The sequence below is a fragment of the Doryrhamphus excisus genome, linkage group LG21 (assembly GCF_037039965.1).
Source record: "Doryrhamphus excisus strain RoL-2023G ecotype Guam linkage group LG21, RoL_Dexc_Guam_v1.1, whole genome shotgun sequence".
NCBI classification, from domain to species: domain Eukaryota; kingdom Metazoa; phylum Chordata; class Actinopteri; order Syngnathiformes; family Syngnathidae; genus Doryrhamphus; species Doryrhamphus excisus.
Window position 1 is genome coordinate 2,575,967 of NC_136377.1, and position 20,695 is coordinate 2,596,661.

Sequence of the window (20,695 nt, forward strand, 5' to 3'; positions counted from 1 at the left end):
CCTTCGGTTTGCAAGCGAACGAGGACAAGAACGTCCGTGCTCATTGGACGACAGGACGGCGTTTTGTTTGCAAATCTAAACCTACACAGGCACCGTTAATGTCTTTTTAATGGCTGTTTGGACCGCACAGCCATTAAAATACCATAACATTACATTTATGGCACGGCGCCGTGCGGCCCCGGCCATCCTAACCCACGAGACGACCTCCGGCGTGGGAGCCATTAAACTCCATGAGTGACTTCCACGAGCCACAGATCAATGCCCCAGGGTCCTATCTATTCCTGACATCCAATTATAGCAATGGATGTCCGCTTTGTGGCGGCGCGGCTAAGTGCTTTCGCTATTCGTTATTGACAACCTGTCAACAGCGTGTGCGCGGCGGAGCTATCGGCTAATAATCGGTTATTGATCCAGATGCTGTTAAGTGTTATTGTTAGGACGGCGATGACATAACTCACGCTGTTATTTTAATTTGAAAGCTAATTCCGCGCAGCTTTGATTAGTGCTGTCTTGCAATAGCGATAATTATCCGGCACATTAACCAACAGAGCAAATTGGTTGTAATTGAAAAAAAAAAAAAAAAAAAAAGCCACTACAGCAGGTGACTGACAACTAAGCCGTCCAATCAATACGCCCAATATTGATTCACTGTGCCGGTCGGCCACCATTAAAGACTCCTGCCCCCGTCATTGATTAATTAGACATTAAGTGCCTCACCTAGCGTCGGAGAGTGGAATTCTGCAAGCAATTAGAATTAATCACAGAAGAAGAAGCTGCAGGAGGCCAACACAGATGCTGCTTCTTCTTCAGATGAAACAACTTCTTCATTTTCCGTGTCTTGACGACTTTATTTATTCCAAAAATACAGCACAAAAAATACACACAAAAAAAATAAAAGGATAATTGGTTTTCATACAGTGTGCAAAACTCAAAAAAAAAAAAAAAAAAGAGATCCTCATATATTTTAGTACGCCGAGTTAATATTGTTAGTTGTCACGGAAGGGACAGTAAAGTAACAGGACGAACCTGCCTAGAGGCCAGAGTGTCAGCGGGCGGTACTAGAATTCTACGAGCGTCCATTCAAGACGGCAAAAAAAATGCCACAAATGAATGAAACGGCCAAGCACAGCAGAGAGTCACTCGTACGGTACATCGGGATTAGACGCAAAAGACGAGCACAACTTTCTTAAAAAAAAATAAAATTAAAATAAAATATGTATTGGAATTTTTTGCTAATTCAAAAAATTAACTATTTAAATTGCATGGCGTGAGTTGGGTGACGTGTCAGAGTGGATTGGAGTCACTGCGGTGGGGAGAATGTTATAGAGCTGCAACAATTAATCCACGATTAATCAATCATCAAATTAATCCACAACTTTTTTTTGGGGGGGGGGGGGTTTCGATTCATCTTATTTTAATAGAAATGTTGTGATGTCACTCTCGTGTGAATGAAAGCAGATCTATTGTCTCGGACAAGGGTTGTCCAAAGTGTGGCCCGGGGGCCATTTTCGGACGGTGGCTGTTTTTTGGTGGCCCGAAACACATTATAAAATCCAATTTAAAAAAAATGTAAATAAAAAAAAACACAAAAAATGTGAATTTTTTTTAAGGAGAATAAAGAAAATATTAGCAGAATAAAGTCATAGTATTAGGAGGGAGTCAGTTGAAATATAAGGAAAAAAAAGAAATTTAATGAAAATAATAAAAATTAAAAAAATTATATTACCATAATAAAGTAAAAATAAATCAGAGAAAAAATATCAAAAAAAAAAAGCTAGCTTTGTCACTGCTAACAAAGCTTAAAAAACGGCATTGCATATCTACAAGGGCTGGTCTAAGAAAACCTAAGACTGGCCTCCGAATCCTGGGATTTTGTTCTACTGTATAACTAATGACCTCATGAATCGGAACCACAAACTTCAGATTAACCGACGTTTTCGTTGCAGCCCTAGAATATTCTACACGACGCCACCTTACGGTGTCTACGCGTCACGGTACACGGAACAACAAGGCACAACATAAGCCAAGATGCCGGGGCTGTGCGGAGGTGAAAGGGGTCGTCGATAAGGCCAAAAGAAGGAACGGAATAAGGAACACTTTTACGGGCCGGCCTGCAGGCAACACCCGCACGGACCTCGGAAGCAAGACTTCTGTAATCTTATCACGTCTCTTCCCTTCCTAATCTGCCTCATTAAAAAAAAAAAAAAAAAGTTCAATTCCCGCTAGAGAGGCTGTGGCAGGTTTCATATTGAGCGAGCAGAGAAGGTTAATCGAGAATGCAACTGCACATAAGGAGGATTACATGTGCTGGACCGCACAGGAGTTGGGGGCGGGGGGCGTGGGGGTGCAGGGGGGGGCTGCCACTGCACTTGGCGCTTGTGTTGTTTCTTAATATTGTGTACCGCTGGTCATCATGGCAGTCAAACACAATGGAATCATTGCTCAGTGGACCTTGTTGGCCCCTCCCTTTTTTTTTTTAAAAAAGTCGGTCAAGACGCAGTAATCCACCCAATCGGGGGCTGTGTGTTGAACCACCCACTCCCTGATTAGCCAATTGTGCCCCCCCCACCCCCAGACTGGACAACTCCCCAACGGTTAAAACAAAAAAACCCATGCTGACCTAAATAGGATTATGATGGCGCCCCTTATCGACTGTTCATTCACGGAGTTACCAGCCAGCCACAACATCATCAAGAGCGGTCCGCCAAACCAAAACGACCCCCCCAGCATCATGGAGGCATTCAAACACAAATGCAGTTAAGCCCAAAATTATTACTCTCAACCACATTTCGACTTCAGGTCATTTTTTTAACATATGGATAATGAAAATTCTTCCCAATTTTGGTTTTAAGTAAAACAAACATACCCGATCTTATCTGGTAGCTTCAAAAACATCCGCTAAAAGTTAGCCATATAGTTTCAGAATCAACCCAAAATGCTTGAAGTTATTGGATTAGAGCTGCAACAATTAATCAAAGATTAATTAATCAACTAAGCCAAATAAGAAAATTGCGCCTTTTTTCATGTTGGGTTACAATTTAGCAAGTGTTTTTCCACATTTTCTCACTATTTCAACTGTCTTGACTTTATTCACATATTTTGACTTTATTGTCGTAATATTATAAAACTTTTTTGAAAAAAAAAAAGCGTAATATGACAAAAAAAAAGTTGCAATTTTTGGAATTTTTTTTGGTGACAACTTGTAATATTACGGTAATAGCAGTCTAAATTTAATGGAATAAAGTCATAATATTACATGGAAATATTTGGATTTATGAATTTTTTCCCCATATTTTGACTTTATTGTCGTAATATTATAACTTTTTCGTCAACCTAATTTTCCAAGAATTACAATTTTATCTGTTTTGTTATAATATGAATATGGTAATATTAATTCATTAATTAATTAATTATCTACCGCTTATCCTCACGAGGGTGGCGGGGGTGTTGGAACCTATCCCAGGTGTCTTCGGGCAAGAGGCGGGGTACACCCTGGATCAAAAAAAAAAAATGCGTGATATGACAAAAAAAAAGTTGGAATTTTTGGCAAATTTATTTTGGAAAAACTTGTAATATCACCTTAATAGTAGTAAAAATTTAATGTGAATAAAGTCATAATATTACATGGAAATATTTGGATTTATAAATTTTATTTCCCATATTTTGACTTTATTGTCCTAATATTACAACTTTTTCGGCAACCTAATTTTCCAAGAATTACAACTTTATCTGTTTTGTCATAATATAAATATGGTAATATTAATTAATTAATTAATTATCTACCGCTTATCCTCACGAGGGTCGCGGGGGTGTTGGAACCTATCCCAGGTGTCTTCGGGCAAGAGGTGGGGTACACCCTGGATCAAAAAAAAAAAATGTAAAATGACAAAAAAAAGTTGAAATTTTTGGAAAATTTATTGGGGAAAACTGGTAATATTACCGTAATAATAGTCAAAATTTAATGGGAATAAAGTCATAATATTACATGGAAATATTTGGATTTATACATTTTTTTTCATATATTTTGACTTTATTGTCGTAATATTATAACTTTTTCGACAACCTAATTTTTCAAGAATTACAACTTTATCCTTTTTGTCATAATACTAATATAGTAATATGAATTAATTTATTTATTTTCTACGTCTTATCCTCATGAGGGTCACGGAGGGGTGCTGGAGCCTATCCCAGCTGTCTTTGGGCGAGAGGCGGGGTACACCCTGGATCAAAAGAAAAAAATGTGTGATATGATTTTAAAAAATTTGAATTTTTGGAAAAAAAATTTGGGAAAAACTTGTAATATTACCGTAATAATAGTCAAAATTTAATGCGAATAAAGTCATAATATTAAATGGAAATATTTGGATCTATAATTTTTTTTTAACGGCAAAAAAATGTAATGCGAGGATAAATATTTCATACTGAACTTGTTTGTATTTCTGTTTTCTGTATTTTTCTAAGCTCGTCGGTCGTTTGCGTCTGACAACATCCTGTCTGAATCCTAGCGATGGCGAGATACCCGTCGAAAAACGCACTCGAAGTGAAACGTAAGCCGGGTTGTCAATTTTGGGGCTTAACTGCACATCCAAGCACACATACAGATGTAGTTCTATGTACACATATTGTAAATTCATAGCGCTGTACAGATTAGCCAATTAGGGGCCATTCTCTGTTTTGCAATAAATCATGGGCCAACTATTTGTGATTGATATAAAAAAAAAAATGTCTATGTGCTCTGGTGTGATTCAGCAAAACTCCTGTTCTCTTCTCAGCACCACAGCAGTAAGGTCTTCATAGCAGTAAGGTCTCTTTTGTAAGTCAGCCCAGTTCCAGCTTTATCTTCATCTTCACCCTACCCCTTTTCCATACGGTCCCTTTGCAAGACTGAGGCTGTGTTAAACGATCGAGCCGTCCCTGTTTTGGGCAGGGATCATGACGGGGATGGCGCCCATGCGACTGAGGTTGGGCCCCGCCATCCTGGGAGCGGTGGGTGGGGGCCGAGGGGTGTGGCTCGGAGGTCTGTCCTCTTCCGACGAGGGGATCTTGTCATACTGGGGCTTCAGGGCGTACTCGTGCAGGTTGGAAGGCGACATGGAGCCCAGGGAAGAGCGCTGGCTGCCCACGGTGAAGCTGCGTGCCGTCGACACGCGGCTCTTGGGAGGGGGCACGTCCTCTCTGAGGGGGGGGGGCACAAGAGTGGATGTCACATTTTAAAAACCAGAGGCAAGACAGTATCGAAAAGCATCCACCCATCCATGTTCTACAGCACTGCTGTTCACAGTTGTGCGGCGTTTTTCTGTCCTTGTTAGACCCAGTTTGTGCTGCTCTATGAAGGGAGTAGTTAACAGCATGGTAAGAGATTTTAGTTTTAGTTTCAATTTTTAGATGGCTTTTCTGATCATCTATTAGCCTTATAAAATGATTAGCTTGGATTAGCGGCCATACCAGAAGATTGATGCAGAGGACTGACAGTTGTTGATAGTAGGCCTCTATACAAAAAATACAGATCGTTCTTTGAAAATCATCGTATTAATTTAGAAAAAAAAAACCTTAAACTATATTAGGAAAGCAGGAAGTGAACAAATGTAACAGTTACTGATTGTAAAAGTACCAGATGGAGGGGTAGGATTTAATAAGCTTTGCTTCTTCCTACTCTTTTTGGACATGTGGAACTGTGAACTGATTATGTGATGCATTCAATTGTAATCTGATGCATGTTCAAATGAAATTAAACCATTACCATTACCGTGATTGTTTGTGAAATGCATGCTAACTCGCAAACTCGAGAGCTAGCGACCTAAACGGTAGCCTTCAAGTTATTTCCTTTAAACTTAAATAGCCAAAAACTTACCACTTCCACACGGATAGGGAGGATAACTATTAACAGTTATTTAACCTTTAACATGAACATGAATCAAACGTAATAATTTTTTCTGGGTACATGATACCATACAGCATCCATATCAAACTTGCGCGGGGCGCACTAACATTAAACTTTCATGTCAAGGCGGGGGCCTCAAAGTAGTGTCCTGCGGGCCACATTTGGCCCGCGGGCCGCATGTTTGAGACCCCTGCTGTATTTATATGTCCGGTACTCTACTCTATACAAAACACACATACTATTTATAGTCTCCGATTCCACATCTTTGGAAACGTGGCTGGAAGCGTGCAGATTAGTCACCATTAGGCTCATCTCCGACAATGCGTGTCAAATTTGGGATTAGTTCAATGCCTGCATCCAGACAGACGGAATATTTTCCCATACCTGCCATCACATTGTGTCATTTTTTGGACCGAATAGTTTTGGAGAATAGTTTTCAAAAATGTCCACAGGCATTGTTGCATCTGATTGAAATCTTACACGGGTTTGTGCTCCAAGGAGACAAACCGGTATTCCTTGCTCAGAGGCAGAGTCGGTGCTACTGAAATTTAGTGTAAACACAAACAAGGAGCAAAGTTTGGCAACACAAGCACATTTGTTTTTGTAGTGTCATCTGCTATTAGCATATAATATGATGCTAAGAAATGTAATTCAGGAGCCAATCACAGGGCACAGAGAGACAAACAACCATTCACACTCTATGGCTACGTGCTACCGGATGATGACAAACAGGGAGTGCAGGCACTCTATGGTGAGTTTTACATCATAGCAGTGATGAAACCCACTACACAATACTCTCCGCGCCACTTTGTGGTCTTACAGAAATATATGAATTCATAAAAAGAAAGTGGTCAGGAGAAAATCCCAAAAAAAACACACAAACGGGAGTCTTATTTATATCTTAAATGGCTTATTTACTCTTGTTATGTCTACTATATTGGGGAATATGAGTGTAAAGGTGACTATAGGGGTGTTAGTTAATTTCTAGAGGGCTCTATTAATATTCATTCATTCATTTTCTACCGCTTATCCTCACGAGGGTCGCGGGGGGTGCTGGAGCCTATGCCAGCTGTCTTTGAGCGAGAGACTGGTGGCCAGCCAATCACAGGGCACATATAGACAAACAACCATTCACACTCACATTCATACCTATGGACAATTTTGAGTCGCTAATTAACCTAGCATGTTTTGGAGTACCCGGAGAACATGCAAACTCCACACAGAGATGGCCGAGGGTGGGATTGAACCCTGGTCTCCTAGCTGTGAGGTCTGCGTGCTAACCACACGACCACCGTACAGCTGCAAAGCCTGTTAGTTTTGTTTTTTTTCTTCTTAAATAACATAAATTTTGCTAATATTATGACTTTATTCCCACAATATTTTCTACTTTTTCTATATTCTAACTTTTCCCCCAACCTAATTTTCCAAAAATGTTATCTATTATTTCAAGTGGATGCTCCTAAAATAACCCTCTAGTCTTGTTTTTTTATTTCTGCAGTTTTCTATATTGTTTCAGTATTTCAGTATGCACAGCCTGTTAGTTTTTTTTATTATTTTTTTTAATTTTCCAAATATTTAAACATTTTTCTTAAATAACATACATTTTATTAATATTATGACTTTATTCCCATAATATTTTCTACTTTTTCTATATTATAACTTTTCCCCCAACCTAATTTTCCAAAAATTTTAACTTTTTTCTCTGCTATTTCAAGTGGATGCTCCTAAAATAACCCTCTAGTCTTGTTTTTTTTTCTGTTGTTTTCTTTTGTTTCAGTATTTCAGTATGCAAAGTCTGTTAGTTTTTTATTATTTTTTTTAATTTTCCAAATATTTAAACATTCTTCTTAAGTAACACAAATTTAGTTAAAATTATGACTTTATTCTTACAATATTTTCTACTTTTTCTATATTATAACCTTCCCCCCCAACCTTATTTTCAAAAATTTTTTTTTACTTTTTTCTGTATTATTTCAAGTGGATGCTCCTTCTGCCGAGTTTTTTTTGTTTGTTTCACTATTTCAACTTTCTTCCTGTAAGTTGGCTTTTTTGACCCTCGTGAGGACAAGCGGTAGAAAATGAATGAATGAAAGTTGGCTTCTCCTAATTATGCCTTCATTCCCGTAATACTTTTTTTGTGTTAAAATCTTTTTTTTTAATGTCTATGTGCAAAAACACAGTTAGTGCACCCTTAATTTTGGTCTGTTATCTTTTACTTTAACCCCCTGGTGTCCGTTTTGGCTGGTGTCGTTCTATTCAACACAAGCTCGCAAGCGTGACTATACAGTTCTTTTTTTTTTTTTTAATAATTTGGAGGTGGTGTACTCAAGATGAAAAAGAGCTCATTGATTGAATGATTATTTGGCGAGTAGGCCTGGCTTGGGGGGGGGGGTAACCGAGCTGACTCTAATAGCCTGTGGAGTGCGAGGCGAGCGACCCAAACACGGCAATGCCCTCTACTCCCTCTGCAGCCACATTAACAGCTAATAAGCAGCAATAATCCAGTTAAATGCTCGACCAAACAAGAGCCGGAGGGGCCCGGAGCTTGTGTTGTCCGTTGCATCACGGGGGTTGGTATTTCAGCAAATGTGCGCCTGTGCTCTAGACGGGACCGGTGGTCTAATCCTCTTTGTCCAACAGCGTGAGCAGTGTCACATTGTGGTCTTAGACAGATTCAGTCGGCGGTAGAGTGATAGAAAGCGCGATGGTTACGCAGAGCCCCCTGGCCGGATGAAGAGGTGGATGGCGAAGGGGTGGGCGGGGGGGTGATGGGGCGGGGGGGATGCAGAGCGAGCGACAGCAGACATGACACAGGATCCACAGAGCAAACAAAGCTTTCAAACTGATTACTACAGCTGTTTATTTGAAGAGCGGTTTAAAAAAAAAAAAAAAAGGAAAAAAGGAACGCTGATGGGAGAAAAATAACATTTTCACCGTGGGTGTGTGTGGGAAATGTGTAGGTGTGGACCGCATGTTGGAATGCCACCATACAGTATCACTGAAGACTGCAAAGCAAAGCCGCAACGTACTTCAAAAGGAGTAGTAGTCGTAATAGTAGTCACCCAATGTTTACTTTTACCCGTTACACGTGTACCCTGATGGTAGTACATGTTCTGCACGTGACAAAGCCAATTAAAGACTTCTTTTAAGCAAGCTAACGTGCCTCTCATCATATATGCCGTCTAAATACACGTATTCTACCGAAATCTACTCCGTTTAAATTGTGGGTACCTTATTTCGTTGCAGATTTCCTTCTCGTACTTCTTCCTGTGTCGGGCACGGCAACAGCAGAAGATGATGATGGCAATAATGATGAGCATCAGCAGCACAGCAATTATGGCTCCTGCGATGATGCCAGCGGTATTGGGAGCTGAGGACAAAAAAAAATGGGAAAGAGCTGAAGAGTTCGGTGAGGACTAGAGGAATCCCCCTCCACTTTTTCATGTCCGAAAAATCGGCCAATGCCAGTCCAATACAGCCATATAGTCACCATTTTCAAACAACAAATGGTAATGGTTGAATTTCATTTGAACATGCGTCAGATTACAATTGAATGCATCACATAATCAGTTCACAGTTCCACATGTCCAAAAGGAGTAGGAAGAAGCAAAGCTTATTAAATCCTACCCCTCCATCTGGTACTTTTACAATCAGTAACTGTTACATTTGTTCACTTCCTGCTTTCCTAATTTAATTTTTAATTTTTAATTTTTAATTTTTAATTTTTAATTTTTAATTTTTAATTTTTAATTTTTAATTTTTAATTTTTAATAATTCCCATTACAGTTCAAGTTTGTTTTATTTTATTTTTAATTGTTTTTAATTTTTTGTCACATACCAAAGTACGAGGTGATATGACCATACTATGACATAATGGGTATCATAGTAACTGTCAATATAGTGATATTATAGTATAGTGTTATTATTATTGAAATAAAAGTTTTTTTAATTAAAAAACAATTTATAAAATTTTTAAATTATTTATTTATTTTTTTTTTGTCGGGTATGATATGACCATACAATGACATAATGTGTACCATAGTAACTGTCAATATAGTATAGTATAGTGTTATTATTATTTTTAAATTTTTTAAAAATAGAAAGTTTAAGTATTTGTGATTTTAGGAATAAGTAGGCGCCATTATGAATTATCCTTACTGGCCTTTTTTGCAGTACATTTAGCGAGTGAAGATTGCTTTTATAGTTATAGAAATAGAAAGTAAATTGGCCGCAACATGACTGTCAAGTACTGCCAAACTGTATGTAGTACTATTATGTACATAGTAGATCTCATCGTAGACACAGAAGGACTCTGAGGATACTCACGAGGTGTCACATTGAGATACAGCACACACTCCTCAGAGCCGACCCGGTTGCTGGCAGTGCATCGGTATGTGCCAGATACTTTGGCCGATGCGTTCCTCACGTTGATGGTGCCACCCATGGGGTCTGCAGCGAGACCGTGAACAGACCGTTACAGAAAACACAGGTGCAACAGGAAGTCAACGGTGTGAATGTGATTTCGACATTGGAGTCATTTACCCATCAGAGCGGAAGCAGGCAGCACCTTGTTGTCGCTGGTCTTCTCCCAGCTGTATTGCATGGGTTTGGTGCCCTCGTTGGAGGCGCACCTTAAAAGGATGTCTTTGCCCTCCTGTGTGGGTCCTTCTGCAAAGCACCTGGGCTTGGATGGCTTCACTGTGGACCAAAAGGAGGGTCTGTGTTATGCATGCATTCATTTTCTACCGCTTTTCCTCGCGAGGGTCGCGGCGGGGGATGCTGGAGCCTATCACAGCTGTCTTTGGGGCGAGAGGCGGGGTACACCCTGGACTGGTGGCCAGCCAATCACAGGGCACATATAGACAAACAACCATTCACACTCACATTCATACCTATGGACAATTTGGAGTCGCTAATTAACCTAGCATGTTTTTGGAATGTGGGAGGAAACCGGAGTACCCGGAGAAAACCCACGCATGCACGGGGAGAACATGCAAACTCCACACAGAGGTGCCCGAGGGCGGAATTGAACCCTGGTCTCCTAGCTGTGAGGTCTGCACGCTAACCACTACTCCGCCGTGCAGCCCTTACTCTCATTATGTCTACTATATTGGGGAATATGAGTGTAAAGTTTACTATAGGGGTGTTAGATTATGTTTAGAGGGCTCTACTAATGTTCATTAATTCGTTCATTTTTACCGCTTATCTTCACGAGGGTCGCGGCGGGGATGCTGGAGCCTATCCCAGCCGTCTTTGGGCGAGAGGCGGGGTACACCCTCACTCACATATGGACAATTTGGAGTCGCCAATTAACCTAGCATGTTTTTTGGAGAACATGCAAACTCCACACAGAGATGGCCGAGGGTGGAATTGAACCCTGGTGTCCTAGCTGTGAGGTCTGCGCGCTAACCACTACTCCGCCGTGCAGCCCTTACTCTCATTATGTCTACTATATTGGGGAATATGAGTGTAAAGTTGACTATAGGGGTGTTAGTTAATGTTTGAGGGCTCTACTAATGTTCATTAATTCATTCATTTTTACCGCTTATTCTCACGAGGGTCGCGGCGGGGGTGCTAAAGCCTATCCCAGCCGTCTTTGGGTCGAGAGACGGGGCACACCCAGGACTGGTGGCCAGCCAATCACAGGGCACATATAGACAAACAACCATTCACACTCACATTCATACCTATGGACAATTTGTCGCTAATTAACCTAGCATGTTTTTTTTTTTTTTAATGTGGGAGGAAACCGGAGTACCCGGAGAAAACCCACGCATGCACGGGGAGAACATGCAAACTCCACACAGAGATGCCCGAGGGCGGAATTGAACCCTAACCACTCGTCCGCCGTGCCGTCCGTGTTTTGCAATTCTTACAAATTGTTTCCCAAAGCCGCATCGTAAGAATAATCAGAGTAATTGATACAGCTGCCGTCATTACAAAGGCTGTCACTCGGCAAGAAAAGGAGCCGTGCGATATCGGCCACATGTGGGTGCTCATCAGGGTTTAGGATAGAGGTGCAGTTTTTTTGTTCTAAAGCTTCTAAATGTGTGCAAAGCCTCTTCGGTCAGTTCTGAGTGCTGGCAGGAGATGAGATGGGGGAATTCAAAAACAAATACCGCTCCAAATTAAAAGCAGACCGAGTCCAGTGAAACCCAGACACACCGGCAAGCCAGGCGTGGGGGGGTGGGGGGGTGGAGAGAGAAAAAACTTGCCAAAAAACAAAAAAAGAGCTTGTGCTATGTTCACTGACAGAGTGGACATCAGGGTGTGGCAACAACGAGAACACGGGATATTGAACCTGGTGTCACGGTGGAAGGGCGGGGCCTTCCTCTCGGTAATATCATAAACACACACTGGATCAGGGCAGACAGTAGAAATAATAATAATAATAAATGAGGGAGCGTTGATGGACAGATGGCGGTGCGATGGAGGCCAAGGCTGCGCACACACACACACACGCACACACACACACACACACACAGGATAAATGTCAGAGAGTGATGGCATTCTAAACACATCCTTTAAAGGGTGAAAGTGGTCACGTCAAAAGGCTGTGGTGCGCAGCATTTCATATTAGGACCATCCCACCCAGTAGATTGATTTGTTTGTGAGATGAGGTCGAAGACGGCGACAGAGGTTGGAGAGATAAAAGAATAAGCAGCCTATTTATGGTTCACCTTTTGGAAATGTGATATTTTGAAAGAAGAGCAATGCAATAAATCAGTGCAAGTGCTGCATGTACATATTAGTGGTGGTTTGTCCAAATGGTGTGGCTGTATGATTTCCTCGGGAGCGCCTTTGCAGTGGTTCTGGTTTAGGGGTGTGTATTGGTGCGATACGTATCACGTTGTATCACGATACTGTTAACAAGGCGGTATTTTTTTCGTTTTTACTTGTAGTTAAAGATGATTTTCTGGAAAAACGGAATTACACCAGCAATATGCACTAATATACTAAACACATTTTTATTCCATTAGAACAGAACTTTCCTCTGTAAAAACTTAAAGTGTTGCATTTGGATAAATAAAGCTTTAACATCCAGCTTTAAATTTATTTAAAAAAAAACACCATAAAAAACAAATTAAATTATGTCTCATGATCCTGATCAAATGTTCACATTCCAAAAAAAACAAACAAAAAACCCTAAACCCTATTATGGAAAGCAGGAAGTGAACAAATGTAACAGTTACTGATTTGTAACAGTGAATATCCTAACAGTTACTTCAAAAAAAAAAATTAAATTTTTTTAAAAATAAATAAATACTAACATAAAAAATTTCTCTGGGTACTCCGGTTTCCTCCCACATTCCAAAAACATGCTAGGTTAATTAGCCACTCCAAATTGTCCATAGCTATGAATGTGAGTGTGAATGGTTGTTTGTCTATATGTGCCCTGTGATTGGCTGGCCACCAGCCCAGGGTGTACCCCGCCTCTCGCCCCAAAGATGGCTGGGATAGGCTCCAGTACCCCCCGCCGCGACCCTCGTGAGGATAAACGGTAAAAATAAATGAATTAATGAACATTAGTAGAGCCCTCGAAACATGAACTAACACCCCTATAGTCAACATTACACTCATATTCCCCAATATAGTAGACATAATGAGAGTAAGGGCTGCACGGCGGAATAGTGGTTAGCGCGCAGACCTCACAGCTAGGAGGCCAGGGTTCAATTCCGCCCTCGGCCATCTCTGTGTGGAGTTTGCATGTTCTCCCCATGCATGCGTGAGTTTTCTCCGGGTACTCCAGTTTCCTTACACATTCCAAAAACATGCTAGGTTAATTGGCCACTCCAAATTGTCACCCCCCGCAACCCTTGTGAGGAAAAACAAATGAATGAATGAATAAATAAAAAATAAATAAAAATTACATTAGGAAAGCAGGAAGTGAACAAATGTAACAGTTACTGATTGTAAAAGTAACCAGATGGAGGGGTAGGATTTAATAAGCTTTGCTTCTTCCTACTCCTTTTGGACATGTGGAACTGTGAACTGATTATGTGATGCATTCAATTGTAATCTGATGTGGTAAAACATTACCGTTTCTAACTTCCTCTATAAGAGAAATGCTTCAAAATGACCTTTACCGGCGCCCCGGAGCACATTGTCCTGGACCTTAAAGGCTCCCCCCCCGGAGTACAGGAAGAGACGTCGTCAGAAGAAAACAAACAACGGAGAGTGTCGCTGACATGCAGCGCTGAGCTGCAGGTGACAACTCTCCTCCTCTTAACTTCATTGTCCAGCTTCAAGCCAAAGAGGGATTGCTTCCCCTCCTGTTACAGCACCTGAACACGGGCGAGCGTTTGCACTCATGGTGCCAGCACGCGTGTACTCACGAGTGTAGCAGCGCATGTGACAAGGTAAAGTAAAGCAACGCTTGCCCTACATATTATTAGCAAAGACGTGCGTTTATGTTCCCGGGACAAGATCAACCTGAAGGTAAAAATGCAAAGCAGGCAGCAAGTTGTCCTCGCTTCTCCTTGTCAATGCGTCTCTGCAAAGAACACCCCCCCCCATTCCCCCCACCCCCAGCCCTGGGGTCAATAGCTAGCAGCCTGTCAAAGATGGAGCCTCCAGCCATCCTTCGTCTTCCTCTCGCTCTCTGTCACATGCGCCACAGCTGGAGATGTCAGCATATTAACCGTGATCGGAGCTGGGTCGCGTTTAGCTGATGTGCTACTAAATAAATCCAAGGGCACGAGAACCAGTCGACACACACACACACACACACACACACACACTGCGAATAGCATACGGTATGTTTCACTGTTTCAGGACTGTCAGCCGAAAAACCGACTTGAAGGTCAATGATCCTGAGCTTGGAGGTCAAACGCTTTTTTCAGAAAACAGGGAAATTTAATTCTCATAATGAATTTGAAGGGCGGCACGGCGGACGAGTGGTTAGCGCGCAGACCTCACAGCTAGGAGACCAGGGTTCAATTCCACCCTTGGCTGTCTCTGTGTGGAGTTTGCATGTTCTCCCCGTGCATGCGTGGGTTTTCTCCGGGTACTCCGGTTTCCTCCCACATTCCAAAAACATGCTAGGTTAATTAGCGACTCCAAATTGTCCATAGGTATGAATGTGAGTGTGAATGGTTGTTTGTCTATATGTGAGCTGGGATAGGCTCCAGCATCCCTGCGACCCTAGTGAGAATAAGTGGCAGTAAAATTAATTAATGAATGAATCATTTGAGTATCATTTAGTAGAATCATTTAGTTGCTGTGTGATGAATTTAGTGCTGTGTTATATATGTGTTCTTTGAATGATGACAGAGTGTGTCAGACTGTTGACCTCTTGAGATTTTCGATGGGTTGACAATTTTTGACTTTTTTTTTACTCCAGATTGTCCATAGGTATGAATGTGAGTGTGAATGGTTGTTTGTTTTCTCCGGGTACTCCGGTTTCCTCCCACATTCCAAAAACATGCTAGGTTAATTGGTGACTCCAAATTGTCCATAGGTATGAATGTGAGTGTGAATGGTTGTTTGTCTATATGTGCCCTGTGATTGGCTGGCCACCAGTCCGGGGTGTACAAGACAGCTGGGATAGGCTCCAGCACCCTCCGCGACCCTCGTGAGAATAAGCAGTAGAAAATGAACGAATTAATGAATGAATGTTGTTTTTGTTAGTTTCCTTGTTTAATTGTATTATTAAAACATGCTGAGGGATGATATAAAAATAGCAACAGGCCGAAATTCCGACATCCTTGCTCCCCCCTTTTTACAGTGTGTACTGCACCAGTTCGGAATGCCAAGCCATGTTTGTTTTAAGCTGATTTCAAGTCAAAAACTGAAGCAGTAAATTGACAAAACAGCCTACACGTGCAGTAAAAGCCTCGGTTAAGGCTTTGTCAACATTTCTTAGATCAGCTGCTGCTCTCTACACGGTAGTAATGGAGTATTTCAGGTTGAACTGGTAGGAGCGGTGTCGTCACGTCTCTGCGGAAGAGCGGCGGCCATTTTTCCGAAGCTTTGCACGGTCTATAGAGACGACTCAGATAACAAGGCCTCCGATAACGGCACAATGTCGTTTTTTCCTTCATACACAAATAACAAGCGAGGTGGAAGTGGGGGGGTGTATGTCGCTTTCAACATTTAGTCAGTGGCCCAACCAGCAAGGCCAATGTGCAGGAGTGCTTTTTTTTGCCAAGAGAGTGAATCATCTGACTTATACAACCGGGATGTGTCAGCCACATCACCCTGTGTAAAAAAGTAATACTACAGAATACTTTTTTTTTAATTCTTTACATTTGGCCTTGTACAACTTCAACCATGTATAAGCAAACTCAAAAAGGTCTTGTTAATAACTTGTGCTACACGGGATAAGTAACAAATAATGACCTCAGACTTGAGTTAAACAATGATTACTTTTGACAATCAGTGTGGGTGAACACAGAATTGTAACACAAGGGGGTCAATGCCGTACAGCCGCTGGGAAGGGTATGTGCTCATTTTTTAGCAGGGATTAAATCAAAACAGCCAAGTGGGGCAAAGAGCGTGTGATTTTTTTTTTGTATGCACGGAGAGAGGGAATACACTGAGAAAAAAAAAAAAAGAAACCCCGCAGGTATGAAGAGTTGTTTGTGTTGGTGCCATCGTTTCACTCACCCATGACGATCAACAGCATCTTTCTGCTGCGAATGCCGGGGGCTTTCTTCACTTTACACTGATAGGTGCCCGAGTCGGACGACTTCAGACCCGTCAGGTTGATGGAGGCGTCGCCGTTCTTGGGGTCCGCCGCATTGAAGTGGACTCGTCCCTTCATGGGCGGGTAGTAGTCCTCGTAGGCCCTGTCGCCCGAGTACAGGATTACCTGGTCAACAGGAGACATCGCTTGTATTATGAATAATCATTTGTGCTTGTGGCTGCACGGTGGTCGAGTGGTTAGCGCGCAGAGCACAGCTAGAAGACCAAGGTTCAATTCCACTCTCGGCCATCTCTGTGTTCTCCCTGTTCACGCATGGGTTTTCTCCGGGAACTCCGGTTTCCTCCCACATTCCAAAAACATGCTAGGTTAATTGGCTAACTCCAAATTGTGAGTGTGAATGGTTGTTTGTCAACATGTGCCCTGTGATTGGCTGGCCACCAGTCCAGGGTGTACCCCGCCTCTCACCCGAAAACAGCTGGGATAGGCTCCAGCACGCCCGCGACCCTCGTGAGGATAAGCGGTAGAAATGAATGAATTAATGAACATTAGTAGAGCCCTTTAAACATTAACTAACACCCCTATAGTCAACTTTACACTCATATTCCCCAATATAGTAGACATAATGAGAGTAAGGGCTGCACGGTGGTTGAGTGGTTAGCGCGCAGACATCACAGCTAGGACACCAGGGTTCAATTCCACCCTCGGCCATCTCTGTGTGGAGTTTGCATGTTCTGAATGAATGAATGAATGAATGAAATGTATCTTGTAAGTTGGTTTTCTCCATTTTTTTAGTCAGGAACGGATATTTTCCTGAAACTTAGCTATGTTATTTTGCTTATTACAAAAGAACGATTGGTTGCTTGTCTGTATGTGCCCTGTGATTGGCTGGCCACCAGTCCAGGGTGTACCCTGAATGAATGAATGAATGAATGAATGAATGAATGAATTTGTGCTTGTTGTGAGACCCTTTAAAACCTGCAATAAAAGCCTGTTGTTCCGGCGATCAAGTCTGGTGATTGTGTGTCCCACCAAACATCACGGTAACATTACTGACACCTAGTGACCAACGTAGGATACAACTTCCATGCCCGATATCAGCATCACTTCCTGTTGACAAGGACGGACATGGGCGGCATGAGCTCTGGCTTTGCTTTTTATTTTTGTTGGGAAAATTCCCGACCTTTACTCGTGTCAGCACCTCGAATTACTATGCTGAGAACTCACACATCCACATCAACGAACTGTAAGGAGTCGACAGCCGTTATAAGGCTAGCTAGCAAGCTGGTGGCTAGCTAGCTGGTGGCAGCTTTTAGCCTCCATAACATCTCGGAACCTTCGTGGGGACATTCCGGGCTGTAGCATCGAGTGTTGAGAGACTATATTCGCTATAACAACAAACAATAAATATCAAAGACAGTCGTAAAAGCAAGCTAACAGGCTAACAACGGTCAGTGTTGATGAGGCGTTGCTTAGCAACCGCAACTATGCGGGGATCCAAGGGGAAGGGTTCACCCGGCAAAAAAAAAAAAACAAACAAAAAAACTTATTTCGGAAAGCAGGAAGTGAACAAATGTAACAGTTACTGATTGTAAAAGTACCACTTGGAGGGGTAGGATTTAATAAGCTTTGCTTCTTCCTACTCCTTTCGGACATGTGGAACTGGGAACTGATTATGTGATGCACTCAATTGTAATCTTTAATTAAATTAAACCATTACCAAAAAATGCGATATGGTATCAGATTTTTCCCCGATCATGAAAACCGATATTTAAAAAAAAATGCTGTATACAACACGTGTTTATTTCACCACAGAAGATGTCATGTAGCCTCATGTTACACATATCGGTATCGGAAATTGAGAGTTGAACAATATCGGCATATCGGACATCCCTAGTTATGACTAATAAGCCGTATTCCCACTGATATTTTTGAAAAACCATAATAGATCAAAGCTGTGAAATTCAAACAGCGAAGTGACAAGGGACGACTTTACATTTCAAAACATCATCAGTGAATTCACCTGGCGACACAGAGGAATTGAAAGCAAGCGGTTTTTCGTCCGTACGTAGCCTGCCTGCCTTCCTAGAACCAAAATGGAACAAACAAAGCGGGCAGTGTGGAGTCAAATCAACACCTGCTGTGTCAACAAAGGGCAAGAGACCACAATTATACCCCCCCCCCCCCAACCACCACCACACCCCACCTCTACAAACACACCCACAGTCTAGGTCTTGAAACTTGAAAGCGGCATGAAAATATTGAGAAATGAAGTCCAGGTGGAGCCACAAAGAGGGCTTGTAGCTTGGAATAGACCGTATGGACTACTAGACGAGAAAAACTGCAAAGCTAAGGAGGGTAAAGGGAAAAAGTAAACAATGAAAAGGCTTCCAATTCTCTTTTGCAGACACTGGCAAGTCCACTGGGAGAGACAACACGGTTTTCTGTGCCATGATGAGCACCAGACGTTATGCACGGCAACATCCCGGAGGTGGAGAAAAGGAAAACTAAACATGGAAAAGAAGGAATAATGAACCTATTGTAGTAGGAAGAGCACACAAGTAGCGGGGAACTAAAATATTGAGCTTCAGAAACATCCACTGGGATGGCAGACCCGTTGGGGGGGGGGGGGGGGGGGGCGCTCATCTTGTACACATTAGCCATGTAAACAGGTCATTCTGTTAAAATTCCGACAGGTTCTCCGAGCTTGGGAACCAATCTTTCAACTGGGAAAAGTGCATTGGCAGTAATAACAGCAATATGTGAGACCGGACCACAAAGGAGAGGAAATTAAATCGCCCCCGAGCTCGAGGCTCGACAACTCAAATGCTCACAGAAGCAGAAATGAGTGTTCTACACCCGTTCACACATAACAGCGACAAATCGGTATCACACAACGACCTTGAGATTCGCAATATGTTATAAAGAATCTAAGACAGGGGTCTCAAACACGCGGCCCGTGTGTTTGAGTCCCCCGCCTTGATATGGATGCTGTATGGTATCATGTACCCAGAAAAAAATTATTACGTTTGATTCATGTTCATGTTAAAGGTTAAATAACTGTTAATAGTTATCCTCCCTATCCGTGTGGAAGTGGTAAGTTTTGGGCTATTTAAGTTTAAAGGAAATAGCTCGAAGGCTACCGTTTAGGTCGCTAGCTCTCTAGTTTGCGAGTTAGCATGTGTCTCAAGACCCTGCCGTTGCGCAATATGTTGTAAATAAAAAGAGTATAAATGTGACTATAGTCGTGTTTTGTCATGTCTACAGGGCTCTAATAATGCTTTGTTCATTTTAATCTGAAAAAAATCATTTGTCTACCCACCAACTATATGTGGTTTCTTAAGTTTTTATTATTTGCCGTTTTATTATTATTATTATATTTATTTATTACTGATTGATTTTCTTTATTATTGATTTGTTTATTTATTTTTCATCTTATTTTGTGTAGAAAAAATAAAAATTAAGATATTTGAGAACAGTGGAATGTTTTATCAGAGCTTTTCTTGTAGAAAATCGGAACAAAAACGAAAAGGTTTGATTACATGACAAGGTGATGGACAAAAGGAGTTTCATAACACAGGACGCCCTCTGATAGAATTACCAAGCAGCCAAAGCGTTCTTTGAGTGGCGTGGTTTTATTACTAGACGTACTGTGTGTGGAAATGAGGTCATTGTCACGTGAGGGTGTTGCTTTGGTGAGAGGAAAAAAGGTGGAGATCATTTGACAGGCAAAGCAGAGGACCACAACACCTGTATACCTGATAGAAAACTCATTTTTCAGTATGTGGAATCAAACTATGGAATGGATTGAGTAAGGACCTCAAACAATGCACAACGATGAGCCAATTCAAGAAACAATACAAGCAGTTGATGTTTGCTAAATACAAGGATGAAGAGTCTTGAACCAGTCATGATGTGCTATACATACGTATATCACTATATTGACACTTACTATGGTACCCATTATGGCATTGGATGGTCATATCACCTTGTACTTCAGTACAAGGTACATTATTTCATTCATTCATTCATTTTCTCCCGCTTTTTAGGCTGGAGCCTATCCCTGTCTTTGGGCGAGAGGCGGGGTACACCCTAGACTGGTGGCCAGCCAATCACAGGGCACATATAGACAAACAACCATTCACACTCACATTCATACCTATGGACAA

At 41.7% G+C, this 20,695-nt stretch overlaps 1 protein-coding gene across 1 annotated transcript in view; it reads right to left on the bottom strand.

Moving 5' to 3' along the window:
- Window positions 1-573: 573 nt before the first annotated feature.
- The window catches only part of cxadr (CXADR Ig-like cell adhesion molecule), a 47,019-nt gene continuing 26,897 nt past the window's right edge, over window positions 574-20,695 (bottom strand). The window contains exons 3-7 of the mRNA XM_058086261.2: window positions 16,490-16,694; window positions 10,424-10,579; window positions 10,208-10,330; window positions 9,113-9,251; window positions 574-5,175 (exon numbers count right to left, since the gene is read on the bottom strand). Of these exons, the coding sequence (XP_057942244.2) occupies window positions 4,896-5,175; window positions 9,113-9,251; window positions 10,208-10,330; window positions 10,424-10,579; window positions 16,490-16,694 (903 nt within the window). The 3' untranslated portion in view covers window positions 574-4,895. The remainder of the gene's footprint in view (window positions 5,176-9,112; window positions 9,252-10,207; window positions 10,331-10,423; window positions 10,580-16,489; window positions 16,695-20,695) is intronic.